The sequence below is a fragment of the Camelina sativa genome, chromosome 19 (genome assembly GCF_000633955.1).
Source record: "Camelina sativa cultivar DH55 chromosome 19, Cs, whole genome shotgun sequence".
Classification (NCBI taxonomy): Eukaryota; Viridiplantae; Streptophyta; class Magnoliopsida; order Brassicales; family Brassicaceae; genus Camelina; species Camelina sativa.
The window spans coordinates 9,508,948-9,536,659 of NC_025703.1; the positions used below are offsets into that span (position 1 = coordinate 9,508,948).

The following is a 27,712-nucleotide window of genomic DNA, read 5'->3' on the forward strand; positions in this document are numbered from 1 at the left end:
AGAAGACATACAAAACGCTTCGTTTTCATAGAAAGCACGTAGCATTCTCCAAACCGCAAACTTAATGAATAAAGTAGTTTGGACTACTTGGTTGGACAAATGGTTGGCTCGCCTCAGCCTCTTACAAGTGACACTAACCATATGAGAAAACGTTAAATAATAACAAAATCGAAAGATAATGAAGAAAGCAATGCTGACTACTGAGAAGTGAGAATATAATATATCAAAGTACAAAGGAAGTTGTTCCCACTTTCCATCTTCTTCACCTGAACTTTGGGGAATTGGGGACCCAAAAACCTTCTTCATTGACCATCCCATATATATATTTTTTGCTTTTCTTAATATAAATCACTCCTCCTTTCAATGCATTACATCAACATTTTTCTTACATATACTGTATTATAAACCGTTGTGTAATTAACGTATGCATCGGATACTAGCTAGAATTTTGTTTTTGTTTTTGTAAAAAATATTTTGAGGAGTTTCACATTCGATTTACTGTTTTAGTTAGTGTGCTACTCGATGGAGAAATATGATTTACCTTTTTTGAAGAGATAGAATTAGAAATATATATTATCAAATATTAACATCAGACCTAATAAAAGAGATTGTGGACATTTACTTTTCAAAAACTTGTTAATCATAATAGTTTTTTTTATATATCATATTGCAATGTAAAGAAATGATAAAGTAGCTAGAACTATTCTCCCTTAATGTTTTAATATATAAAGTAGCTAGATTATAATTATAATCTGTTTTTTTTTTTTTTCATGTCCCCCGGTCTACCTGACACTGCATGTATAAAAAAGAATAAATTCCAAATCCATATAACATATATCTTCAAAAATTTCGGAAAAAAGAAAAGATATAATTTCCACGCAAAAGAAGAAACTTTTAGTTATTTGCTCTCTCTTTATGGTTAGCAAATAAATGAAATGTTCAGTTCTGCCTTACCTTTATTTACTTTTATTGGCCATTATAATTGTTCCAGCCAAAGTTAGACTTATTCAAAAGGGGTTGCTTTCAAAAGCTCATCTCTCTCTTTTAGTCTCTTTCTCTCTCAAGTCTCAACCTGCTTGCTGATCTCATCACTACTTACCATCTTTTACTCCATCCAAAATCCTCAACAACACTCCAAAAACAAAAACAAAAACGAAAACCCACTTCCCCAAAACTGAAACCAAACAAAAAACATCTCTATTGATCTCCTTCTCTGGAATTCAGATTTGTAACCAAGAAATGTTTCCTACGCGTCCACAATATTGGAGAAGAAGATTATCAATAAACCCACAATCTCTTCTTCTTCTGATACTCTGCTTCTTCTTCGTTCACAACTGCGACGCCTCGAGATTCTCGTCATCAAGCGTTTTCTACCGAAACCCTAATTATGATCACCACAACAACACGATGAGGAGAGGCCATTTCTTAGGATTCTTTCCAAGACACTTCCCTGTTCCAGCTTCTGCTCCTTCACGAAAGCACAACGACATTGGTATTCAAGCATGGTTGTCTCCATGATCACTCGATCTTTCTCATATATACCTGCTACTATATATCTACAATATATGTAATCCATGCACCCATACACAAAAAAGAGTACAAGACCATTCATCGGTCTCTGATGTTTGCTTCAACATGAAATTAATTAGGGTTTCAGATGTTTGACCCCTTTAATTGTTCCTCGATCTTTTGGTTTGCATGTAATCTATTTTGGAGTAGAGGTGAGAGATATTGTGATTAGGTTTGTGCTTTGTTAATTATTCTCACTCTTCCTATTTTTTGCTGTTGTTGTTTTGTATATGTAAATGATCAAGTTTACGAGACGGGATATTAGATGCAACAATCTCGTTACTTCATCACTGCCTAACTAATTTGTTATCTGTTTTTTTTCCCACTTCATTTAATTAATCATTTTATTGATTTCTAATTATATCAAAGCTGTTGATAAGACTCATTTTATAAAGTTTAATTGGTAAAAAATGGAAAATCATCGTCTTTTATAAAGTCCAAAAAGAAAGACCAACAACTTCATTACCGTCTAGAGAACACCATGGGTCATCTTTTACTTGTTCAGCCAATGAGACATGAAAAGAAGAAAAATATGTCTCTAAAAATTGTTAGACTACTAGTATTTTTTTTGTTTTGTCCCACAACTTTATATAAAGAATAATAATACTATATACTACATTACACTATCAAAGGATAGTGAAATATATATAGGCAGTGCATGAAGCTATTATTTATATTGTCAAATATAATATTGAATAATAAACAAAGATAGAAAGAGTGAAAAAGATAGTCCAAAAAATCACGCAAGGTTGGGTTATTAACGTAAAAATCGTAAAAATAATAATAGCCTTCGTCATGTACAGAGTGTCCAATAACCCATCCCGCCACGCCCGGGGATTGATTTGACACTCGTTTTCAATTTTCTACAGTGATATCTATATATATATGTATATATATTCCTTTTTGTGACAATTTTTATTTTCTCAGCTAGACTAACGATACATCAAAATTCATAACAATGTAATTATACAGGACAAAACACAAACTCTTAAGAAAAGAAAAAAACTACATTTGAGTCTTTTTACCAACTAAAGTTGGAGTTAATTTCGTAAAAATATTAGATGTATATATGGTATAAAATACATTTTTCACTTTAAGGTTTTTTTATGGTTTAATGGAGAACATGATTAAGATAAAGATCATAGAGTCATAAAGATCATATACAACAAAAGATACGGAGCCGAAAGATGTGCCGTTTTTAACAAAAGAGTTAGGCTTAATTTTTCGTCGAAGGTTCTTATTATGTGTACAAATGTGGACAATTATCATAAATATCACTAAAATAGGTTTTTGTTCTAAATATATCATAATTTAGTTTTTTTCTAAAAATATCACTAAAATATATATTTTTCCAAAAATACCACCTAATTGAACTAAAGTTCTAATACTAAAAATTAATTCCTAAATTCTAAATACTAAACCCTATTCCTAAAAACTATACCCTAAAACTAAATGTGTCAACCCAAACCTAAAAAAAAAATTCTACATTCTTAAAATTATTTTTTTTGTGTTTGTAGTAATTTTGGAAAAAAAAATCTTTTATGGTATTTTTGGAAAAAAAAAATGTGGTATTTTTGGAAAAAAAAACTTTTTAGTAGTATTTAAAGAAAATTCTCTAAAAATGTGAAATTAAAAGCCTACTTTTTCCCTCTCTACAATGAAAAGGTACACCAAAACTCTATAATTAAAGTTTTAACCGAGATTACGATTTTTTTTTTTTTTGCATAAAATTGGTTTTATTATTTATCTTGTTATCTTTCATCAAAATTACGTTTACAAATATCACCATCTAATTATATCTCGAACAATTATGAAAAATGATGACTCTTTTAATTGGAAGAGAAAATGGCCAACACCGCATGATTTGTAGAATATGATGAGGATAACGGTATTATTACACGTTTTACTAGAGCAAAAATCATATTATTATCCGATAATTCCGCAATCGATTCTAAAATTACAAATACACGTATGTGTACCCTTCTCAATTATTCACATCATTATATATCACTTTTCCAAGAGAAATAATAACCACTGGTTTTTTAAAAACTTTACCTTATTTAATCAAATAACACAATTTTAAATTTACAACATAGATATAATTAAAGATGATCACTCCTGTAAGTGCCTCGTATCCACCAAATCTTTTAACATATAATTGATATTTAACTACAACAAAAATTATCAAGTTGTATGTAAAAGTGATTTAGAATCGATAATTCTTCATTTTGGTTATGAAAGATTCATTCCTAAGAGATCTATATACATTTGTAATTTAGTAGAAATCCAGACCAATTAATGAGTAAAAGTTGAAATGTACGGCCGATTTGGCATGACTTACAAATCAGTTAAACTCTGTAAACAGGGTGAAGCAATCGAGTTCATTTCCTTTTGATCTGTTGTTTGACAAATCCCTGCAACAAAAAGATTGGTTGCGTCGATTTGAGCTCACAAACTCTGTACACTCTTCAGTGTTCATAGTATCAAGCAAATAATAGACTCACCAATGTTGTTGTCTTAGAAACATGTACAAAGACATAATAGAGATGTGTTTATGAAGATTCTAACAGAGAAACATCTCACATTCCCATAATCACCAATACGAGATGTATATACTCTGTTCCTCTCCTCCGCTGAGAGACCAGCTCTTGTAAAAGTGGCACCGTAACATGAAAATAATGTCAATCCACCAAGTCCTCCTCTCATCTCTTCCCATAGATTGAGTTCAAGGTTCAGTTTAAACACCAACAGCTTGCTGTCGTTTTTACAGCAAGTAGTCACAACAAAGATGTCTCCTTCATGCTCTGTCATGAACACTGGCCAGTCTGGCCTCACGGATATAGCGCAACGACGACTAAAGACGGGACAGGGCTCCANAATTATATCTCGAACAATTATGAAAAATGATGACTCTTTTAATTGGAAGAGAAAATGGCCAACACCGCATGATTTGTAGAATATGATGAGGATAACGGTATTATTACACGTTTTACTAGAGCAAAAATCATATTATTATCCGATAATTCCGCAATCGATTCTAAAATTACAAATACACGTATGTGTACCCTTCTCAATTATTCACATCATTATATATCACTTTTCCAAGAGAAATAATAACCACTGGTTTTTTAAAAACTTTACCTTATTTAATCAAATAACACAATTTTAAATTTACAACATAGATATAATTAAAGATGATCACTCCTGTAAGTGCCTCGTATCCACCAAATCTTTTAACATATAATTGATATTTAACTACAACAAAAATTATCAAGTTGTATGTAAAAGTGATTTAGAATCGATAATTCTTCATTTTGGTTATGAAAGATTCATTCCTAAGAGATCTATATACATTTGTAATTTAGTAGAAATCCAGACCAATTAATGAGTAAAAGTTGAAATGTACGGCCGATTTGGCATGACTTACAAATCAGTTAAACTCTGTAAACAGGGTGAAGCAATCGAGTTCATTTCCTTTTGATCTGTTGTTTGACAAATCCCTGCAACAAAAAGATTGGTTGCGTCGATTTGAGCTCACAAACTCTGTACACTCTTCAGTGTTCATAGTATCAAGCAAATAATAGACTCACCAATGTTGTTGTCTTAGAAACATGTACAAAGACATAATAGAGATGTGTTTATGAAGATTCTAACAGAGAAACATCTCACATTCCCATAATCACCAATACGAGATGTATATACTCTGTTCCTCTCCTCCGCTGAGAGACCAGCTCTTGTAAAAGTGGCACCGTAACATGAAAATAATGTCAATCCACCAAGTCCTCCTCTCATCTCTTCCCATAGATTGAGTTCAAGGTTCAGTTTAAACACCAACAGCTTGCTGTCGTTTTTACAGCAAGTAGTCACAACAAAGATGTCTCCTTCATGCTCTGTCATGAACACTGGCCAGTCTGGCCTCACGGATATAGCGCAACGACGACTAAAGACGGGACAGGGCTCCACTGGAAGAACTTTCCAGGTTGTTGCAACTTGCAAACGGGTCGAAAACACCGAGAATGCCGCTGAGACTGAGGCAATAGAACATACCATTGGAGAAGAGGCATTTTACAGTTCCGGAACCATAAGACTGATTCAGAAACTGAACAGTGGCCCATCCAGAATCACCAGGCCGCCAAGTTTCAACCACAAAGAAAACATCCGAAGTTTGAAAGACTAAGGAGACAACGCAACAATTATTTGATGTGGGAGCGGCTGAGAAAGTTAAGCCATAGCTTAGGAAATGTCCTGGCTTCTTAGGCAAGTAGATGCGCTCCCCGGTGAACGGGTTAAGGAATCGGAGGTATCTTTTTTCACAAGCAACCAACCAACCATCCCTAGAACAAGTGAATGCTTGGTTCTTTAACTCTGGAAACTTGAGCTGATATGTAAGAGACCGTGATGGGTCAAAAAGAAGGTAGTCTCCATCTTCTGATCCTCTGTGGGTAAAACAGCCAAGGACGACTCTGCAACTTCCTGATGGAAACAGCTGCTTCAAGCCATGTCTTGCAGACAAGAGAAACATGTATGTTGGCTTTTAATCCTCCGAGGCGAGACAGTATCTCTTGCAGCACATCCATCGGAATCTTTAGATAATTAGGTTTTCATTGCACAAAAAATAATAATTAGGTTTTCTTAAATTGCCCATGTAAATGTAAACAAAAGCAATACTTAGCCTTGTAATTTGTAAATTTATAAATATTTCTCTAAAGTTCCAAACATTCATAACATCACTAATTATATTAGCAGTAGCAGATAAAATAATACACTCTTAAACTTAAGCATTTACACATCACAAGAGAGCCTATCTCCCAAATCTGTAATATCAATATGTACAAGATAATGAAACGCTCTAAATTACTCATTTATTTTGGCAAATACATTTTCAGGCAAGGAAGATCTTCAGTCCTTTCTGCAGCATGATTCGACTCCACAACAGATCTTTCCTTCGACATAAAAATGGACAATCTCGTCTTTCACATGCTTTCGGGAGACGTCAGTTCGCGAGCTTGATGATGACCATGACATGTATAATGTTTCCACGGCTTCAACTGAGAACCCATTGTTGCTTAGGTCCAGAATCTGCAACTGGTTAGCCATTGCAAGAGCGGTTGAAAGTTCGCTGATGATATGGTTCCTGCGTGGTAAACTTAGACTGCTGGAGGTTGCTGTTTGTTCCTCTGGTTGCTCATCTTCGCTGTCTGCAACTTCGAGATCATCACACTCCATATTGGTTTCACATACATCTTGTTCTTTGCCCGGGTCCTGGCAATGGTGTCTGGTCTCAACTGTCTGAGGTTTGTCCATGGAAGTGACAGATTCAGATGTTCCTTGTAAATGCTGCCCTAGTTTTAAGCTTTCCTTCACAGGTTGCACAAAGAAAGTCTCATCTATCTTAGCATTCTCGGAAAGATTAAGCTCTTCAAGATTCTTATTACCTGCAGAACGTGTAGTTGATGGTTCAAAATTGGGAAGAATTTTGGTTTATTAGCAATTACAGCAAGAGATTTTATGGAATATTTTAGTTCAGACCTGAAAGTGCTTGGATTATGCATAGAACTCCTGAGAGCTTTAGATGACACTTGTTTAGAGTCAGAACTTTTATGTTTGAACAAGGATTCATAAGCAGCATCCCCAGTGCATTGATTCCCTGTTTCAATATTGTATACATTGAGAAGACAGGAATTTGGATAAAGGTGATTTACAGCCAAATGGAATATTACAATAATGGGAATATCGTTTCAGAGCTTAAAATGATTACAGAATCACGAGTTCTACTGATTGCAAAATTCTTTAGCATGATCTATCTCCATCCTCAACAGAGTTTTAGTTAGATGGAACTACTTGAAAAGAAAAGAGCTTTAAGATGCTGAGGTCATCAAAAACATACCTCTTCGGTGATTGAATTTCCTCCAACATTGAGTTCAAGAATGCAAGATATTAGAGTAATATTTTGGGCGAGGTTAAGAAAGAAAGGAGATGCTAGTCCACAACATGAAAGATCGAGTTTCACAGTTTCTTCCATCTGATAACATAGAGATTTAGTGACTTTTATAGCTCCGTCCTAGAATAAATTTGTATAGCATCGTCAGATGAAAAAGGATGCAGATATCATAATATAAGAATTCAATTTGAGTGTTTAGCATATCATCACCGTTTTTATTCCACTGCTGCCAACCAAAAGTTTTGACAAAGATGGAGTCTTGACAAATGCAGAAAGGCTATCAACAACTTGGCTACTAAGCTTTATGCCATTCATGCTCAGTTCTGCAAAGCTGAAGTGGTTTAACATATGATGGTGTTAGATCGATTTACGTTAGTGGAAAAGATAACACAAAAAAACAGCTTTATGTTTTTATTAACCTGCTTAGAGAAGCCAATTTAGCCAAGAGGTTTTGAATAGTACTCCCTGAAACAGGATTATTATAACCTGCCATATATGGACACATCAACTTAAGCGACCTCAAAAGAGAGAAAAAAAGATTGAATGTACACAACAAATTATAGAGTTTACCTATACAGAGTTGCGAAAGTCCTGACTCTGAATCCAAAGCATCAGCAACCTTTTGGATTGTTCTTGATGTAAGTGAACAATGTTCCACATTCAAGCTGTAAAGTGCTAAAAAGCAAAAGGGGACACATTACGGTAAGCCAGTGAATGGAAGATAAGAGTTAATACTGTTAATCTAACACTAGACTGGTTTTATACCATCAGAGCAATTAGCAAAATAATAAAAGAAACTATACCCCGGCAATTTTTCAAAATAGTTGACAGGTATGATCCACATGCATCTGTAAGTCGATTCCTGGACAAATTGAGGACTTCAAGCCGAGTGAACAGCACAGGGCATTCACAGATCTGGTAGAGAGGAGTATATTAAACAATACGAAAAACCCATGAATATGTGAAACTTTCTAGCTTTGAGTCTAGTAGTGTACCTGAAACAAAGCAGTTGGACCGAATCGATTGCAGTGCAAATCCAAAGTTAAAGCGCCGTACATCTGGCTTGACGAGGCAAAAAGTTGTTTCAGTTTCTCCATTGTACCATTCCCTAACAACCAATAAGACGAAATAAAAAAAGCTTTCAAATTTCCTAATAGTTCTTAATGATATAACCAACTAACTCACTTAAACCAGCTCATTAAACTAAGTAAGACGTCAAAGGANTTGAATAGTACTCCCTGAAACAGGATTATTATAACCTGCCATATATGGACACATCAACTTAAGCGACCTCAAAAGAGAGAAAAAAAGATTGAATGTACACAACAAATTATAGAGTTTACCTATACAGAGTTGCGAAAGTCCTGACTCTGAATCCAAAGCATCAGCAACCTTTTGGATTGTTCTTGATGTAAGTGAACAATGTTCTACATTCAAGCTGTAAAGTGCTAAAAAGCAAAAGGGGACACATTACGGTAAGCCAGTGAATGGAAGATAAGAGTTAATAGTGTTAATCTAACACTAGACTGGTTTTATACCATCAGAGCAATTAGCAAAATAATAAAAGAAACTATACCCCGGCAATTTTTCAAAATAGTTGACAGGTATGATCCACATGCATCTGTAAGTCGATTCCTGGACAAATTGAGGACTTCAAGCCGAGTGAACAGCACAGGGCATTCACAGATCTGGTAGAGAGGAGTATATTAAACAATACGAAAAACCCATGAATATGTGAAACTTTCTAGCTTTGAGTCTAGTAGTGTACCTGAAACAAAGCAGTTGGACCGAATCGATTGCAGTGCAAATCCAAAGTTAAAGCGCCGTACATCTGGCTTGACGAGGCAAAAAGTTGTTTCAGTTTCTCCATTGTACCATTCCCTAACAACCAATAAGACGAAATAAAAAAAGCTTTCAAATTTCCTAATAGTTCTTAATGATATAACCAACTAACTCACTTAAACCAGCTCATTAAACTAAGTAAGACGTCAAAGGAAACTTTCACCTAGCATATTGTGAGAGAGATCCAACATAGCAACTGTATTGTGGACATGGAGAGCACACAATAACGGAGCAGCTGATATGTCTTGCAGTTCACATTCTGACACATTGATATCATCCTCTACCTGATACGAAATAACCATTTTAAATTATACCCCAAATAAAGTAAAGAGTTTGTAAATAGCTTGCTTTAAGTAGGTTGAGCAGCAAACAAAGAGAAAAACTATTTTGTCCATTAACCGGCAAATTTGGGAAATTATTCTCACCTCCGAAATATATAATTTCTTAAGCAATTTTATACTGGGTTTCTCGGAAAACTTATGGCAACAGTCCATGTATAGTTTCATCAGGCGCTTGTGAACCCAACCTGAAACAAGTTAATTACATAGCTGATTCAGCCTTATTGAATAAATAAGAGGGGATAATCAATGATCATAATCTTTAAAACCAATACAGCCGTTCAGCCACAATCATGCAAAAAGTGAGAGAACAAATTTGTGATGAAATTTGTTTTATAGCAGGATCAGCTTGACAATCATACATTCAAATATCATGAGTAGATCCCATTTGTACCAAGAAGATACTTACCATTAACGGAAGCTTCAATAACAACATTTCCAGAAGCACCTCTGAGAACCGCATGTAAATCCATTGGTTTCAGAACTCTTCCACCGTATTCCAAATGATGAATGATCGGCAACAGACCTAAATCGCAAATTAGATGTTCAAAGATTCAAACAACTTTTACAGCCCAAAAATTTACTTAAAAATGTGCTAGGGAACAAGGGGAGTGATACTAAAATGCAAAAAAACTTTTATTAATCATGAGATAAGAGTTATAGAGATTGATCCTAACAGAGGATCTGAGATCATGCATTCAAGCTAAACTTTTGCTGAGGAAACAAAAAAGTGCACATACCTTTTGATTTCTCATCGTCAGGAAGTTGTAAATAGTATAAGCAAGTTAGTTCCACCTTCACAGACTCATCATTGCGAGAACAGGAGTCTAAAGCAATGTGTTCATTTTCAATTTCAACTCTTATTTTTTGCTGCAACAAGTAAAAAAATATAGATATCATGAAGAAGAATGGACGAAGTAGAATAAATAAATGAAATCCTATCCAATCAAGAATAATCAATGATAACTCAAAACCAGATCACAGTTGCTCACATCCTCAGTTTTTGAGTAAGCGTGGAAGTTCACGAGAGAAGTTCCAGTTTTGCAATGCGAGCCGTTGGAGTCACCAACATCAGATTGAGATCCTCTTTTACTACAACCAGTAGTTTCAACAGCTATATTATTGCTCAAAGATCTACAATTTCTGACATTTGGAGCCACCTTGTTGGGATGGAGAGGTGTATACGAGCAAGAACCTTCTTCTATATTACCTTGGATGGAAGGATTATTTGTATAATTAACAGCACCATCAAAATACATACTTTCCTCAGAAACCTCCTCATTCTGCCTTGGAACTTTGTGAAAATTGTCTTTAGGGCATCCCAACTCATATTCGGTTTCACTTTCATCATCAGAGAGGATTACACGAATACGCTTGCGACCAACAACTGTTTGCTGAGAGTCTGCAACTGCAGAGCAATCTTTCTTAGTCTGATCAGTGTCAACATCTTGCTTTCTTGAAACTTGTTTCCTTGTGAACAGACGTTTTCCAGGCTGGAGAAATGAAATTAGTGGCACGTCATCATTCGCTTCATCTAAATCTGCTAACGGTTCTAATCTAAGTGAATTTGATGTTTGGGGTTCTGGTGAGCTACATGCATTTGGCCTATCATTTGATATGTTCCCATGCCCTTCTGAGTCGGTTTCAGAGCATTCTTCTTGTGTACCACATTCGGCTCTCTCAGCATGCTCTGACTCCTTCAGATCTTGTATTTTGTCCTTCAAATCCCTAAACAGTAGAATAATCTATGAGACAAATGAAATATATGAAACTGCAAACCTTACACCATATTTAGTTTCTATATATATATTCTACCCAGTGGCTACATAGTCCATAGTAAAGGTTACCTGGCTTTTTGAGCATTCCCAAATCTCATCATATGGCTATAATGCATTAGTTCCAGTGCAGAAAGCTGAACTGAAGGAAGATTAGCTTTTGAAGCAATTCTGCAGGATCACATGAGAATATATCCAAAGAGACCATTAGTTAAGTACTTAGCATTAGCATGAGATATGTGTGCATTCACGTCTATATGAGCATTCACATTTACATTTTCTCAGCTTTTAGCGTTCCTTCAAATTTTAACAATGATAAAATCTTGATTCATATGTTAAATGGAATTGTCATTTTCTTAAGGAAGATTCATAAGTAGGGGTTTTACTACTTGAATCACAAACATAATTACTCAGCAGTTTAAAATGCAAAGTTTGATAAGGGACTCTCGTATATAGATTACTAATAACTGGATCTACCTGTACGCCTCTTCGAATGCTTGGAGTGCTCCTGTCCATTCGCCAATACAGTCCAAACCATTACCTATATTGATTTTCGCTAGTGCTTGACCCTACAAGAGACCACCACAAGTGAGAACGAAGAAAAGCTATAATATTGACAAATCCCAAAATAGGACAATTAGTGTTCCCCTTTCACACCAAATATATCCAGTAGAGGTCTCATCAATAATTTATGGTGCTGTGAACAATTNTTGTCCTTCAAATCCCTAAACAGTAGAATAATCTATGAGACAAATGAAATATATGAAACTGCAAACCTTACACCATATTTAGTTTCTATATATATATTCTACCCAGTGGCTACATAGTCCATAGTAAAGGTTACCTGGCTTTTTGAGCATTCCCAAATCTCATCATATGGCTATAATGCATTAGTTCCAGTGCAGAAAGCTGAACTGAAGGAAGATTAGCTTTTGAAGCAATTCTGCAGGATCACATGAGAATATATCCAAAGAGACCATTAGTTAAGTACTTAGCATTAGCATGAGATATGTGTGCATTCACGTCTATATGAGCATTCACATTTACATTTTCTCAGCTTTTAGCGTTCCTTCAAATTTTAACAATGATAAAATCTTGATTCATATGTTAAATGGAATTGTCATTTTCTTAAGGAAGATTCATAAGTAGGGGTTTTACTACTTGAATCACAAACATAATTACTCAGCAGTTTAAAATGCAAAGTTTGATAAGGGACTCTCGTATATAGATTACTAATAACTGGATCTACCTGTACGCCTCTTCGAATGCTTGGAGTGCTCCTGTCCATTCGCCAATACTGTCCAAACCATTACCTATATTGATTTTCGCTAGTGCTTGACCCTACAAGAGACCACCATAAGTGAGAACGAAGAAAAGCTATAATATTGACAAATCCCAAAATAGGAACAATTAGTGTTCCCCTTTCACACCAAATATATCTAGTAGAGGCCTCATCAATTATTTATGGTGCTGTGAACAAATTATGATAAAAATAGTGAAATATAACAATTTACAATTAATCGTGCAAGCAAACAAATCTTACCTCCAGATTACCGATTGCTTCGTATCCCTCATAACCTCTATTAAACCACTTCAGGGACTTTCTGAAATTTCTGAGCTTATGGTAAGACTCTCCAACAACCAAGAAGGCATCACTCAGCTTTTCCTTGTCACAGAGTTCGTCTGATATTTTCTTCTTCCTTTTTGAAAATTCAAGATGCTAAGACATTCAAAGAATAAGTAGCGACCTATTAGTTGCATGCAGAGAGATTAAGTAGTAGTTTCCTACTAAAACTTTCAGAACTATATCATCTGTCATTAGAACTGTGGCGCAGAGACTTGGATCATACATTGCTCAATATCCGTATGATACAGAATAAACATAATTTTGCCAATTTGGCCAAACATAATAACTTTATTTTAGCAAGTTTAGAACTAAAATATGATTCACCATTTAAAAGATATATTTTTTGAGAGAACAAAACTTTAGTAATCCTGGGATAATATAGTCTTCATGACTGGTCTGAAAAGACAGTGTCAATAGCCGAACTTCACAAAACTTGACTTTGTTTAAGAGAATAGCATATCTATCCTACTCCATACCCTTCTAAAGTCTGGAAAACCTCACAGTACTTACTCATCATTAAGATGAACAACTCCAACAACAGCAAACTTTCCAAACAATGTAAACATGGTATGGAAAGATGGGATTGAAAAGCAAGGAATGCAAGAGAAATAAAACTAACCTTCAGCCATGCAAATACAATGCTAGACTTCTCAATAAGACGTTCAAGACAAGCATGCACTTGAAGCATAGACTTTCGTTCCTCCGAAGTGCCTTTAGCGTCAGTCATTTCTGCAGACAACTTCTTAAGCATAAGCTCTTCGTCTCTCAATTCTTCCATAACTTTAATGGATCTCTTGACAATCTTGATATTTTGCTCAATCTGTTCAACCAACGCACTCTCGTCTTGCATAGATTTCGCTAGAGTAGAAGCTTTACCATAACACAAAAGTGCATTGTCGTACTTATGGGTCCTGTTGTGTAATTCAGCGAGATTGATATACCCCTTGGCTTCTCCTTGGGGATGATTTATCTTATGGCAGATATTGATATCCATCTCAATATGTTTCTTTGCTTCATCCCAACTTCTCAGCTCCATAAAAACGTTTCCAAGGTTATGGTGAAGCCTACTACGCGCAGCATCATACTCCCTCACCTCCTCCTCATCGCAAATCTGCAGCCCTTTCTTGAGAATACTACGGGCTGCCTCAGGATTATCAAGCTCAAGGTCAAGCATACCAATGTTGTTATGTGCATTAATATACTCCTCAAGAAACCCACTAGAATGACCAGGGGGTGGTTTCTCCTTGAGAACCTGAGCAAGCTCCATGGCTTTCTTAAAGTACTTCTTAGCACTCTGAATAGCATCACAATCATCCTCAGACCTCAAAAGTATTTCGTAATAGGTACGACCAAGTTGAGTACAAGCTCGTTGCTTCTCCACAGTGTCATCAGCTTCTTTCGCAAGCTGTAAATGCTTCTTCTGTAATTATCCCAAATTTTGCAGCATTTTTAATTCCTCGATTCCAATTGAAACCAAAATTAATCAAATGAATCAAAAAGAGGCTTACCTGATAAATCAAGGCTTCTTCGAAATCATCGAGGCGGAGATAGATCTCGCCGAGACACTGGCAAGTAGGTAACAGATCCTTCCCAGGTAAGTACTTGACGGAGATATCGTAATCGATCCGAAACCATTTGCGAGCTTCGACGTACTCTCCTTGATTCTTGAGGATATCGCCGACATTGTTCGCCCATTTCGCTTCTTCGCTCCGGTTACCCACTTCCTTCGCTTTCCGGTACGCTCTCTTCGCCGCTGCTAAATCCATTCGACCCATCGATTGTTGAGTTCTCTATAGTTTCTCCAACGAAAGGGTTTATCTTCCTTCCAAATTTTCAGATTTCTCGAAGTTTCAATGATTTTGATTTTCTCCAATTTTCGCTAATTTTTTTTGTGCCATGAAAAATCCTTAGAAATGCCGCCAAAAAAGTCAAGGGTAAATTTGGTAATCTCAGATAATTATTACCCTAAACGCTGATGAGTTTTTTTAGGGCTTGAGGTCGGAGTTTAGATTGGGCCTTGGGCTTTAAATCCAGACTTGTAGGAAAAAGAAAGAAAGAACCCTTAGGGTTTCGAAGTCTCTCTGTTATATAACTTCTCATTTTACGCCGCCCCAAAGCTTTCTGCTTGTTGAACTCGAAGAACCCCTTCTTGAAGATTCCGGCGGCGTGAAAATGGTTGTGGCAAAGAAGACGAAGAAGTCCCATGAGGGAATCAACAGCCGATTGGCTCTTGTGATGAAAAGTGGAAAGTACACTCTTGGGTACAAATCTGTTCTCAAATCCCTTCGCAGCTCCAAAGGTAACAAATTCAAAAACCCTTTAGATTTTGTGAGATTATATCAAATCTCCGTAGTTAGGTTGAGTAGTAATTGTTTGAACTATTTGTTGTTTAGGTAAGCTGATATTGATATCTAACAATTGCCCACCGTTGAGGAGATCAGAGATTGAGTACTACGCCATGCTTGCCAAAGTTGGTGTCCATCACTACAATGGCAACAACGTTGAGTTGGGAACTTCTTGTGGTAAATACTTCCGAGTCTCTTGCCTCAGCATCGTCGATCCTGGTGATTCTGACATCATCAAGGCACTCCCTAGCGATCAGTGATTCACATTTTGACGATTTCTTATGATGTTGCCATGTTGTTCTACCTATCCTTTCTTATGCAATGTGTTCTTCTTCAAAGACTCAATGTTAGGTTTCTTTGGTTTCTAAAACTCTTCAATGGTCAAATTAATTACATTTCGTCTCTGTTTGTGGATTTGTTACATGTGAAATGCTTAATTTGGTCTTGTTCCAACGCTTGGTAAATAACTACATAAATGTTCATACTACACATTTGTTTACTTTCAAATGAACTTGACAGTAATATCGACATTTTCTAACATCATATGATCAAACGACCGACCAAACTAAAAATCAATTACCAAAAAGAAACGCTTCATCCTGTAGGAAACTTTCTACACTTTCAGGGAGCGAAGAGATTAGAAAAACAAGGAAGTCATGAATTCTTGTGCTTTTTGGCTTTACTTCAACTTCATCACAGACAACTTCTTCTTCGTCTCTATTATAGCTTCTTCTCTTTTCTTTGTTACCTCTTTCATCTCTTCCTGATACTTAGCTTCTATCTCCTCCAGTTCCTGTCTTAACCTTTCTTCTTCCTCCAAACTTACTGGTTCGGTTGCCTCTTCCGCTTCTTGTTTGGAGCTCCCGTTTTCTCCATTGGTAGAATCGACACATTGCTGCTTATCGTCATCTTCTGATCGTGGGAAATCCGAGTTCAACGAGTGACTAATCGACTCACTGGCATCATGAAAAGTAGTCTCCTCTTGTCTCTGGGCGGTCTTGGCTTCGTGCTGCTGACTTCTTGAGTTATAATTTAGTTGCGAGTGGATGAGATGATCGACTGTGACATCAGTTTTCCAGGTCGGTATCATGTTGACAAGTAATATATCAATCAGTTCGGCTATAAACGTGACGTTCTGGTCATTCAACTCGAGTTGCTCAACCATTTCGCTCGACACCTTAGAAGCAGTGTCACCTTCTTGATAGAACAGGAAATGAATGTTCCTCACACGTCCTACAACACAAAACAAGTTATATTTAAGTCTCAGAACGCAAAAGTGATAGATATGTTACTGAAGCTGAACCAAACCGCTCACCATTCTCATCTACTATTCTAAGAATTAGCGACACAGACTGTTCATCGTTTTCTTCACCCTTGAGGACAAAGAAGTTCCCTCTCTTTGCTCGTCTAACCTCAATACACCTGGATCCTGAGGTGTCGCAAAAAGTAACAATAGGCAGGTTGTCTTCATCGAGATCTATAGACATGGGTTTACTACGCCGTGCTGTAGGGGGACCTTCAGACATAAGGCAACGATCTCCAAACGCACCATCTTTGGGCATTACAATGTCTGGAAGTGGCAAAGGGTTGTGCATTGTTAAACCATTGACATGAAGAAAAGGGTCCAGCAGAAGCTCTTTTGCTGATAACCTCTCCGTTGCAGGAAGCAAGCATTTCTCAATAAACTGCTTTACTTCTGGGTCTTGAACCCTAGAGAGTGAAGCAGGTTTTATTCCCTTGAAATCACCAAGAACCACGTTTGGTTAAAACAATCTTGTCAATAAGCTCACGACAGGAATTATGTGGAATATACACTTTGTTGCTAACTCACCGATGAAACTTTCTTGTATATCTGAGCAGAGTTTTTGCATTCACAGTATGGGTATTCAAATGTCACCATCTCCAACATACACATCCCAAATGAATAAATATCAGCCAGTTCGTTGTAGTTCTCATCATAAAGCTCGGGTGCCATAAACTCTGGTGTTCCTGTTGGTAACATAGTAACACTTCAGTTTGACCCAAAAGAAGGACGAATTAAAATGTAACAGACAAAGAACATAGTCATAACTGCAGAAAATGTGAACAGGTAAGCAACATCAAGAAGCAGGAAATAAAAACAATACCAATGACACTTTTGGCATTAGCTTGCTCCATGACAGTAGCTAGACCAAGATCTCCTATTTTCACTTCTCCATGGTTTCCATTGATAAAAATGTTATCGCATTTGAGATCCCGATGTATAATTGGTGGCTCTTGACCGTGAAGATATCTCAAACCCATCAAAATCTGCCTCGCCCAATTCTTCACAGCCTTCATGTTCACCTTCCTGTGTTTCTTACGGTAGCTGAAATAAAAGATTGCTTAAAAATCCACAGCAGTGATCACCACAATAAACAAGAAAGAAAGGGAAACAAGCACAGAAGACAAGAGTTGTGTGGTAAAGAGGAAAGGAGATACATACTGTCGGAGGCTCCCTGAAGTGAATAGCTCAGTTATTATGTTAACTGTCTTGTTCTTATCATCTATCCATGAGTTATAGAACCTAATAATGTTACTGTGCTTCAATGATTTCAAAAGACGCACTTCAGAATACAGCCTCTCCAGGCAATTCGGAGACTGCAAAACATCATCTATTCGTACTTGGTTCCACGCGACTTCAATCCCATCTACTTCATCGAATGCCTTATAACTGATGTCCTTAAGTTAAGGTATAAACCAAGAAACTATACAGAACACAGAAATAAATATTCTTTCTCTCCTAAAAGCAACTTCACTGACATGATATGAGTATATTCCTAAGAAGCAAACATTGAAACAAATCGAAGNCAACATACACATCCCAAATGAATAAATATCAGCCAGTTCGTTGTAGTTCTCATCATAAAGCTCGGGTGCCATAAACTCTGGTGTTCCTGTTGGTAACATAGTAACACTTCAGTTTGACCCAAAAGAAGGACGAATTAAAATGTAACAGACAAAGAACATAGTCATAACTGCAGAAAATGTGAACAGGTAAGCAACATCAAGAAGCAGGAAATAAAAACAATACCAATGACACTTTTGGCATTAGCTTGCTCCATGACAGTAGCTAGACCAAGATCTCCTATTTTCACTTCTCCATGGTTTCCATTGATAAAAATGTTATCGCATTTGAGATCCCGATGTATAATTGGTGGCTCTTGACCGTGAAGATATCTCAAACCCATCAAAATCTGCCTCGCCCAATTCTTCACAGCCTTCATGTTCACCTTCCTGTGTTTCTTACGGTAGCTGAAATAAAAGATTGCTTAAAAATCCACAGCAGTGATCACCACAATAAACAAGAAAGAAAGGGAAACAAGCACAGAAGACAAGAGTTGTGTGGTAAAGAGGAAAGGAGATACATACTGTCGGAGGCTCCCTGAAGTGAATAGCTCAGTTATTATGTTAACTGTCTTGTTCTTATCATCTATCCATGAGTTATAGAACCTAATAATGTTACTGTGCTTCAATGATTTCAAAAGACGCACTTCAGAATACAGCCTCTCCANACCCCCAAAAAAAAAAAAAAAACAGAATCTTTAAAAAAAATCCATGGATTCTTTTCGAGTGCAATATGAGAATATTCAATGACAGAAAAAAGATATCCACACGCTAATACAACCTTAAATCCAATTTCAGCTGGAAACTTTCTTGTGAAACTTCTCAACCTTTTTTAATTCATCAGCTCAGATCANCCATCTACTTCATCGAATGCCTTATAACTGATGTCCTTAAGTTAAGGTATAAACCAAGAAACTATACAGAACACAGAAATAANAAAAAAAAAAAAAAAAAAAAAAAAAAAAAAAAAAAAAAAAAGAAGACAAAACACAATCATATTCAAGTGAAGCTTGTCAAAATTTAGGATCGTGACATCATTTGCATAAAACACAATCCAATAAGGCAATATACTCTTCTTCCCAGGTTGAATTCTCTCAAAATAATTATATTCCACACAAGAATAAACTAGTACCATGAAGAAGAGTAATACAAAAACAACAACCACATGAGCATATTCAAAAAGAGAGACCCGATTCACGTTAATGCATACATTCATATGAAGAACATAGAAAAAACACAACCATGAAAATATTATTTTTCTCGCCCCAAAAAATAAAGCGTAATGAAATCGCATAAAATATTTTATATATATGATTCTGACGTATTGATTCTACCTGGAGAAACAGAGCTTTGGTTCTGTAATTGAGACGAAACGGACAAGGATGAACGAACAACAATGAGAGTAAAAAAATTAGAACCCTAATTGAGAGAAATCGATTGATGGAAGGAAGATGCAGCGACACGGGAAAATACAACAAGTGTTTGTTCTAAGCTTATTTACGAAGCACCACCCACCACCACCCTCTATTTAAAAAAAAAAGTTATTATTTTTTTCCCAAAATTAAATTTGTTTCAAGTCCTTTTCTAAAAACAGAGAAACGCGAAACATGACATGTCAATACACGTGGCATTTATTTTTTTTGCGTTTCTCAACGCAATTGCTGACGTTGGAATATCCCACTAGGAAAATAGCCAATCTTTTAACAAGAAACACACATGAAAATGAAATTTTTAGTTCAAATTTACCTAAAACTATTACATAAGTCAAATTTTTATTTCATTGCCTGCGCAAAAACGCATTACCATACTCCTTGTAAACCAAAAGTCAAATAACCATTGAAGTAGACTCGCATGAAGATCTGGTTTCTCAGACAACAATTCATAGAAAATGAATGTTCTCCTCATCGAGATAACCCTAAGATATTGTCGTCATCTTCGTCTGTTGAGGATTCATCGTAGAAGCTCCCATTAGTAAGTCTGCTAGGATCAGTCAGATTAACTTCCTTATCTGATTGTCCGATCGTGATGTCTCGGTGTTTAACTAGGAGCCAGCGCAGCAGTTTGTCTTCCTTGTTGAGGTAGTGAAGCTCCTTGTTCATGTTTGGAGTTGCCATCATTGTTATCTGCATCAATTGTCCCTGCAGTATTTCACCCCATATATCATTATGTCATATACACACACCTTAAAGCTCCACGGCAGACAATGATACAAAGCAAACCAGTAACTCTACAGATTAGTGAGAGAGAGAGAGAGAGAGAAGCTAACAAAGTAGCATGTTCAATTTTTTCACTATCTGCAGATTCTATCAAAGAGACATTAGGAGATTGACACGCTCAAAACATATGGTAATCCTATGAAACTAATGTATCCAGGTTACATCCTATATATCCTCCTTCGTAGCTCAAATATATTTTTCTACAAATAACTAAATTGTCTATGAACAGAAGCAGTTTGAAGCGGAAGTTGCGATTTCTTGTACTAAGTTACTGTGGAAATCACAAAATTCAAAGCTAATCAAGCTTTTTTATTCCAGTGAAGATCCAAAGCCAATCAAGCTCTCGAAAGAAACGAGAATCATAGGTGTCTCACTAAAATCTGAAGAAGTTTGATTCAATACTTATCTAAGGCAAAACAAGTATCACTCTATACAACCATAAGAATCAATCAGAGAGATGCGAAACACAGAGCATTTTGCCGATAAAGGTGTCGAAAGGCAAAAATTTAAATCCTAATCGGCCTGAGAAACACTTGATCTAGGCAAACACTAAGGGACTCATAATAAAATCATCAATTGAGTAAGAACCCTAACGCAACTGAGTACCTGATAGTGTCTTCCGTCGAGCTTCCTAATACCGTAACCCAATTCGACCTTGCCAAAGGATTTGACCTCGGTGAGGACACCATTTCTGCTGTAAACGTGTTTCCCGATGCGCGCAGCGAGTTCGATAAGTCCTTCCTTCCTGATGATTGGTTTGAACAGAAGCATACAGTCGTAGAGCGGCATTTTTTTGATCTTCCTCTTCCTACGACAGAGAGATTAGATTTGGACTCTCTCTCTCGTTTCGTTCGTTTATTAGGGTTTTACTACTCTTCACAAGTTCGCCGTCGAGTGACCAAAGTTCACATTTCCTCAAAACGACGTCGTCTTTTAGTTTTATTTAGCTTATAATTTTATAGAAGTTAACAACCAAACAAAGCTTTTCTAATGTTTACAATCATTAAAGTCATTATCATTAGTATATAGTTTACCATTTATTTACATGGAATTTTCTGCTTTGGGTACAAAAGTTTATTTACATGGACCACAACATCATCCAAAGAGTAGAGAGAGCTTAATATTATTTACATATACGCACATTATGTGAAAAACCAAATCCAAAACCAATAACGAACCCCAAAATGGGTCTAAGGTTTTGAAACATCAAGCATCAAAGGGTGAAGTAGCAGTAACCGAGGAAGGGTTTGATGTGGATTGACTAAGCAACAAATGGTTCTTCATTTCTTTGTAAGTCCTCAACTCTTCCATAGCATCAGCTGTTGTCTTTGAGGCCAGAGCAATCCCCGACGCTGTGATTGACGCTACTGCTATCTCCTGAGCCCGTGCTGGTTTGTTGTTGTTCCAACAGATTTCAGGTATGGAAGATTCAGAGAGGTCTTGTCTCAGAGGTGGAGCTTTCTTCAGCATTCTCACAAGGGCACCAACTGCAGCATCTTGGGACTTCTTTGGGAATGAACCGCTTGACTCGAGTGGCTCATGTATGTCTCCTCTGTGGTCGAACGACCCTGGTCTGAAACGAGGCAGTAAAGCAAAATCAGTTTCTTCTACTGGAAACAGTTACAAAACAAAAGTCTTAAGTACTGAATCAGGATCCCGGAGAGCAAACCATTCAACTGATTATTTGATCACTTACAAAACCCAACAAAAAATCATGATACTAGTAATAGTGTATAGTTTAGATTTCGTGGTTTCTCTAGAGAACAGTTCTTTATCTTCTTTGTAAAAGATCAGCAGACGAATATGCCAAAATGGATGGAAACTACACGGATACAGAAGCACTACGATAATCATTTGCGTTCAATGGCTGTTTAAAGCTCAAAGCTAAAAAACCACATTAACAAGCTTCTCAAGACGTATTGATTAGCATATAGAGGCCAGGGGTAGCAAATCACTTATGTAGAAACTCAATTGGTTTCGAAGGAAGCACTTAGAAAGAACAATGGGAACCAAAAGCCATAGAATTACATATCGTATGCTTGGCCAGTAGATAAAGGGGAAAAGACACAATGAGAGATTGTAAGGTTTTTAAGACAATACCTGCTACTACGATCTGTTATATCATCATACTCAACATCAAATGGGCAAGGGAAATCAGGATCATCAAAATCGTCTTGGTAAGATCTACTGGAACTCCTGGAAAATGATGTCCGCGGTGAGCTGTTGGAAGACAGCCTCATTCCAGAATGCTTCCTAAAGTCATCTCTTCCATAAAGAAACAGCTAGAAGAAAAATGAATTTACGATTTTACCCGTTCAGTCACATGATCCAGAGAAAAGATAAAAGATAAGACATGTGAGTACGTTTACCTTGTCTATTGCTGATCCAGATTCACCAGGACCAAAGTTTCTCACAGGCTTCAAGGAAGTGTGTCTCGACAATATTAGATGAGGAGAAGGTGCCACAATGTTTTGTTTGGTCTGGAAAGTCGGAGCTGGGATTCTCACTGGAGCACTCTCAGTACGTGTGATGCCTCTTGAGACGGCCTGTATAGGTGCTGAAGGAGAAGGAGGAGGGGAGAAGTCTTGATAAGGAGAATACTCTTCTGCGTAGCTTTCCTTTCTACGACCAGTGGGCATCTCAGAAGGGTGAGGAGGAAGGTTACGGGAACAAGGATGTGAAACCAATGCATGTGAATCCGAGCGAGTAGGCGATGGTGAGCAAGAAACAGAAGGTGGAGACGCCTTGTGACGATCGAAACTCCAGCTATGGCGCCTTTGAAATGGCAGCAAAGGAGGTGAGCCATATGAAAGAGGAAGGGAAGGGAACCTCTTTAAAGGATCAGCCAGGGGACTTCCAACATAATCGGTTATAAACGTTGGAGACATAGGAGTTGAGTGTTCGCAACTGACATCTGAGAGAGAACGATATAAGACCGATAAGCAAAGTCTACCACAGATGGTCTCAACCGGAGTGAAAGAAAACTTCTGCATTTCTGCTTCTTCTCTGCGAGTGAATGGCTCAACTATAGAAGGGACCCTAGGAACAAGCTTGAACTTGAAGATCTGCCCAGAGGAATTGAGTTCCCTGAAAATCTTATAAGCAGGTAAAAGCCTAACCATCACAAACAACGACCTAAGCAGCAGAGTTGCTTTCTTATACATCACTTGCAACTTATTACTGCTTGACCTCCTGCTGCTGGTAGTAGCAGATTCCCTGATCTTCCTATTATCATACTGAACCACCCATCTCTCAATTATCTGCTCGTTCTTAGTTTCAAATCCCAATTCATCTTGATCAGAATTCCAACCAGACGACTGATACTCTTTCCCTGAAAAGTTCCTGATAAGCTCCCTTTTACCAGACAAGTTCATCTGATCACCACCAATAAGTGGCCTCACAACAAGAACCACATCAACAACCAAAGGCTCAAGAGTGCTTCTACGACCGATATCGAAACTCTCTAACGCTGCAGGACATTCCCTGAGAGCAAGATTGAACCATTTGTCACGAGGCCTGACACTGGAGGAAGAGGAAGAAGATGAGGAAGGGGAACACATCATCTGGNGGAAGATTCAGAGAGGTCTTGTCTCAGAGGTGGAGCTTTCTTCAGCATTCTCACAAGGGCACCAACTGCAGCATCTTGGGACTTCTTTGGGAATGAACCGCTTGACTCGAGTGGCTCATGTATGTCTCCTCTGTGGTCGAACGACCCTGGTCTGAAACGAGGCAGTAAAGCAAAATCAGTTTCTTCTACTGGAAACAGTTACAAAACAAAAGTCTTAAGTACTGAATCAGGATCCCGGAGAGCAAACCATTCAACTGATTATTTGATCACTTACAAAACCCAACAAAAAATCATGATACTAGTAATAGTGTATAGTTTAGATTTCTTGGTTTCTCTAGAGAACAGTTCTTTATCTTCTTTGTAAAAGATCAGCAGACGAATATGCCAAAATGGATGGAAACTACACGGATACAGAAGCACTACGATAATCATTTGCGTTCAATGGCTGTTTAAAGCTCAAAGCAAAAAAAAAAAACACATAAACAAGCTTCTCAAGCCGTATTGATTAGCATATAGAGGCCAGGGGTAGCAAATCACTTATGTAGAAACTCAATTGGTTTCGAAGGAAGCACTTAGAAAGAACAATGGGAACCAAAAGCCATAGAATTACATATCGTATGCTTGGGCAGTAGATAAAGGGGAAAAGACACAATGAGAGATGTAAAGTTTTTAAGACAATACCTGCTACTACGATCTGTAATATCATCATACTCAACATCAAATGGGCAAGGGAAATCAGGATCATCAAAATCGTCTTGGTAAGATCTACTGGAACTCCTGGAAAATGATATCCGCGGTGAGCTGTTGGAAGACAGCCTCATTCCAGAATGCTTCCTAAAGTCATCTCTTCCATAAAGATACAGCTAGAACAAAATGAATTTACAATTTTACTCGTTCAGTCACATGATCCAGAGAAAAGATAAAAGATAAGACATGTGGAGTACGTTTACCTTGTCTATTGCTGATCCAGATTCACCAGGACCAAAGTCTCTCACAGGCTTCAAGGAAGTGTGTCTCGACAATTTTAGATGAGGAGAAGGTGCCACAATGTTTTGTTTTGTCTGGAAGGTCGGAGCTGGGATTCTCACTGGAGCACTTTCAGTACGTGTGATGCCTCTTGAGACGGCCTGTATAGGTGCTGAAGGAGAAGGAGGAGGGGAGAAGTCTTGATAAGGAGAATACTCTTCAGCGTAGCTTTCTTTTCTACGACCAGTGGGCATCTCAGAAGGCTGAGGAGGAAGGTTACGGGAACAAGGATGTGAAACCAATGCATGTGAATCCGAGCGAGTAGGCGATGGTGAGCAAGAAACAGAAGGTGGAGACGCCTTGTGACGATCGAAACTCCAGCTATGGCGCCTTTGAAATGGCAGCAAAGGAGGTGAGCCATATGAAAGAGGAAGGGAAGGGAACCTCTTTAAAGGATCAGCCAGGGGACTTCCAACATAATCGGTTATAAACGTTGGAGACATAGGAGTTGAGTGTTCGCAACTGACATCTGAGAGAGAACGATATAAGACCGATAAGCAAAGTCTACCACAGATGGTCTCAACCGGAGTGAAAGAAAACTTCTGCATTTCTGCTTCTTCTCTGCGAGTGAATGGCTCAACTATAGAAGGGACCCTAGGAACAAGCTTGAACTTGAAGATCTGCCCAGAGGAATTGAGTTCCCTGAAAATCTTATAAGCAGGTAAAAGCCTAACCATCACAAACAATGATCTAAGCAGCAGAGTTGCTTTCTTATACATCACTTGCAACTTATTACTGCTTGACCTCCTGCTGCTGGTAGTAGCAGATTCCCTGATCTTCCTATTATCATACTGAACCACCCATCTCTCAATTATCTGCTCGTTCTTAGTTTCAAATCCCAATTCATCTTGATCAGAATTCCAACCAGACGACTGATACTCTTTCCCTGAAAAGTTCCTGATAAGCTCCCTTTTACCAGACAAGTTCATCTGATCACCACCAATAAGTGGCCTCACAACAAGAACCACATCAACAACCAAAGGCTCAAGAGTGCTTCTACGACCGATATCGAAACTCTCTAACGCTGCAGGACATTCCCTGAGAGCAAGATTGAACCATTTGTCACGAGGCCTGACACTGGAGGAAGATGAAGAAGATGAGGAAGGGGAACACATCATCTGGTCACCACTAAAATTCCTTGAAGACATAAAAGGAGTCCTTGATTCTAGAATAATGTGAAGGCTTTTAGCAAAGAACTCAAATATGATCTGTTCTGCTTTAGCACCTTCTGAATTGTTGTTGCTACTACTCCTGTTGTGTGAAGATGACATCTTTCTTTCTTTTTACCACTTTTCTATCAGAGAACCGATCAATTGAGCAAACTGTTCCTGGGAAATCAAAATTTTNGTACTGAATCAGGATCCCGGAGAGCAAACCATTCAACTGATTATTTGATCACTTACAAAACCCAACAAAAAATCATGATACTAGTAATAGTGTATAGTTTAGATTTCGTGGTTTCTCTAGAGAACAGTTCTTTATCTTCTTTGTAAAAGATCAGCAGACGAATATGCCAAAATGGATGGAAACTACACGGATACAGAAGCACTACGATAATCATTTGCGTTCAATGGCTGTTTAAAGCTCAAAGCTAAAAAACCACATTAACAAGCTTCTCAAGACGTATTGATTAGCATATAGAGGCCAGGGGTAGCAAATCACTTATGTAGAAACTCAATTGGTTTCGAAGGAAGCACTTAGAAAGAACAATGGGAACCAAAAGCCATAGAATTACATATCGTATGCTTGGCCAGTAGATAAAGGGGAAAAGACACAATGAGAGATTGTAAGGTTTTTAAGACAATACCTGCTACTACGATCTGTTATATCATCATACTCAACATCAAATGGGCAAGGGAAATCAGGATCATCAAAATCGTCTTGGTAAGATCTACTGGAACTCCTGGAAAATGATGTCCGCGGTGAGCTGTTGGAAGACAGCCTCATTCCAGAATGCTTCCTAAAGTCATCTCTTCCATAAAGAAACAGCTAGAAGAAAAATGAATTTACGATTTTACCCGTTCAGTCACATGATCCAGAGAAAAGATAAAAGATAAGACATGTGAGTACGTTTACCTTGTCTATTGCTGATCCAGATTCACCAGGACCAAAGTTTCTCACAGGCTTCAAGGAAGTGTGTCTCGACAATATTAGATGAGGAGAAGGTGCCACAATGTTTTGTTTGGTCTGGAAAGTCGGAGCTGGGATTCTCACTGGAGCACTCTCAGTACGTGTGATGCCTCTTGAGACGGCCTGTATAGGTGCTGAAGGAGAAGGAGGAGGGGAGAAGTCTTGATAAGGAGAATACTCTTCTGCGTAGCTTTCCTTTCTACGACCAGTGGGCATCTCAGAAGGGTGAGGAGGAAGGTTACGGGAACAAGGATGTGAAACCAATGCATGTGAATCCGAGCGAGTAGGCGATGGTGAGCAAGAAACAGAAGGTGGAGACGCCTTGTGACGATCGAAACTCCAGCTATGGCGCCTTTGAAATGGCAGCAAAGGAGGTGAGCCATATGAAAGAGGAAGGGAAGGGAACCTCTTTAAAGGATCAGCCAGGGGACTTCCAACATAATCAGTTATAAACGTTGGAGACATAGGAG

The 27,712-nt window shown here is 37.6% G+C and overlaps 9 protein-coding genes across 9 annotated transcripts; 2 read left to right on the top strand and 7 right to left on the bottom strand.

Moving 5' to 3' along the window:
- LOC109130965 (protein IDA-LIKE 4-like) lies at positions 972–1,856 on the top strand. The gene has a single exon (XM_019241172.1). It carries the CDS (start codon positions 1,240–1,242, stop codon positions 1,516–1,518), a length of 279 nt encoding a protein of 92 aa, XP_019096717.1. The 5' UTR covers positions 972–1,239; the 3' UTR covers positions 1,519–1,856.
- LOC109130806 (F-box/kelch-repeat protein At3g18720-like) lies at positions 5,173–6,292 on the bottom strand. The gene is given in 4 exon segments (XM_019240858.1): positions 5,173–5,559; positions 5,561–6,005; positions 6,007–6,152; positions 6,287–6,292. Coding segments are annotated over 4 exon segments (984 nt in total).
- LOC104765731 (protein TONSOKU) lies at positions 6,287–15,021 on the bottom strand. The gene is made up of 18 exons (XM_010489491.2): positions 14,601–15,021; positions 13,712–14,512; positions 13,009–13,185; positions 11,943–12,034; positions 11,538–11,636; positions 10,683–11,418; positions 10,431–10,560; positions 10,100–10,216; positions 9,778–9,878; positions 9,516–9,636; positions 9,279–9,391; positions 9,087–9,198; positions 8,854–8,958; positions 7,930–7,996; positions 7,721–7,841; positions 7,457–7,630; positions 7,099–7,216; positions 6,287–7,004 (listed from the first exon to the last, which is right to left on the bottom strand). The coding sequence occupies exons 1-18, from the start codon at positions 14,865–14,867 to the stop codon at positions 6,469–6,471; spliced, it is 3,987 nt and encodes a 1,328-aa protein (XP_010487793.1). The 5' UTR covers positions 14,868–15,021; the 3' UTR covers positions 6,287–6,468.
- LOC104765732 (putative 60S ribosomal protein L30-1) lies at positions 15,196–15,890 on the top strand. Its single transcript, XM_010489492.2, has 2 exons — positions 15,196–15,391; positions 15,486–15,890. Exons 1-2 carry the CDS (start codon positions 15,265–15,267, stop codon positions 15,695–15,697), a joined length of 339 nt encoding a protein of 112 aa, XP_010487794.1. The 5' UTR covers positions 15,196–15,264; the 3' UTR covers positions 15,698–15,890.
- Positions 15,868–18,225, bottom strand: LOC104767621 (probable serine/threonine-protein kinase WNK6). The gene is made up of 5 exons (XM_019241227.1): positions 17,902–18,225; positions 17,564–17,784; positions 17,269–17,426; positions 16,753–17,173; positions 15,868–16,670 (listed from the first exon to the last, which is right to left on the bottom strand). The coding sequence occupies exons 2-5, from the start codon at positions 17,754–17,756 to the stop codon at positions 16,117–16,119; spliced, it is 1,326 nt and encodes a 441-aa protein (XP_019096772.1). The 5' UTR covers positions 17,757–17,784; positions 17,902–18,225; the 3' UTR covers positions 15,868–16,116.
- Positions 17,802–18,963, bottom strand: LOC109130807 (probable serine/threonine-protein kinase WNK6). Its single transcript, XM_019240859.1, has 4 exons — positions 18,828–18,963; positions 18,490–18,710; positions 18,249–18,352; positions 17,802–18,137 (listed from the first exon to the last, which is right to left on the bottom strand). Exons 2-4 carry the CDS (start codon positions 18,680–18,682, stop codon positions 17,802–17,804), a joined length of 633 nt encoding a protein of 210 aa, XP_019096404.1. The 5' UTR covers positions 18,683–18,710; positions 18,828–18,963.
- LOC104765733 lies at positions 19,916–21,403 on the bottom strand. Its single transcript, XM_010489493.2, has 2 exons — positions 21,125–21,403; positions 19,916–20,440 (listed from the first exon to the last, which is right to left on the bottom strand). The coding sequence occupies exons 1-2, from the start codon at positions 21,305–21,307 to the stop codon at positions 20,204–20,206; spliced, it is 420 nt and encodes a 139-aa protein (XP_010487795.1). The 5' UTR covers positions 21,308–21,403; the 3' UTR covers positions 19,916–20,203.
- Positions 21,519–26,452, bottom strand: LOC104765735 (autophagy-related protein 13b-like). Its single transcript, XM_010489494.1, has 4 exons — positions 25,037–26,452; positions 24,768–24,949; positions 24,092–24,237; positions 21,519–21,945 (listed from the first exon to the last, which is right to left on the bottom strand). Exons 1-4 carry the CDS (start codon positions 26,381–26,383, stop codon positions 21,725–21,727), a joined length of 1,896 nt encoding a protein of 631 aa, XP_010487796.1. The 5' UTR covers positions 26,384–26,452; the 3' UTR covers positions 21,519–21,724.
- LOC104767622 (autophagy-related protein 13b-like) lies at positions 26,844–27,707 on the bottom strand. The gene is made up of 2 exons (XM_010491621.1): positions 27,189–27,707; positions 26,844–27,101 (listed from the first exon to the last, which is right to left on the bottom strand). Exons 1-2 carry the CDS (start codon positions 27,705–27,707, stop codon positions 26,844–26,846), a joined length of 777 nt encoding a protein of 258 aa, XP_010489923.1.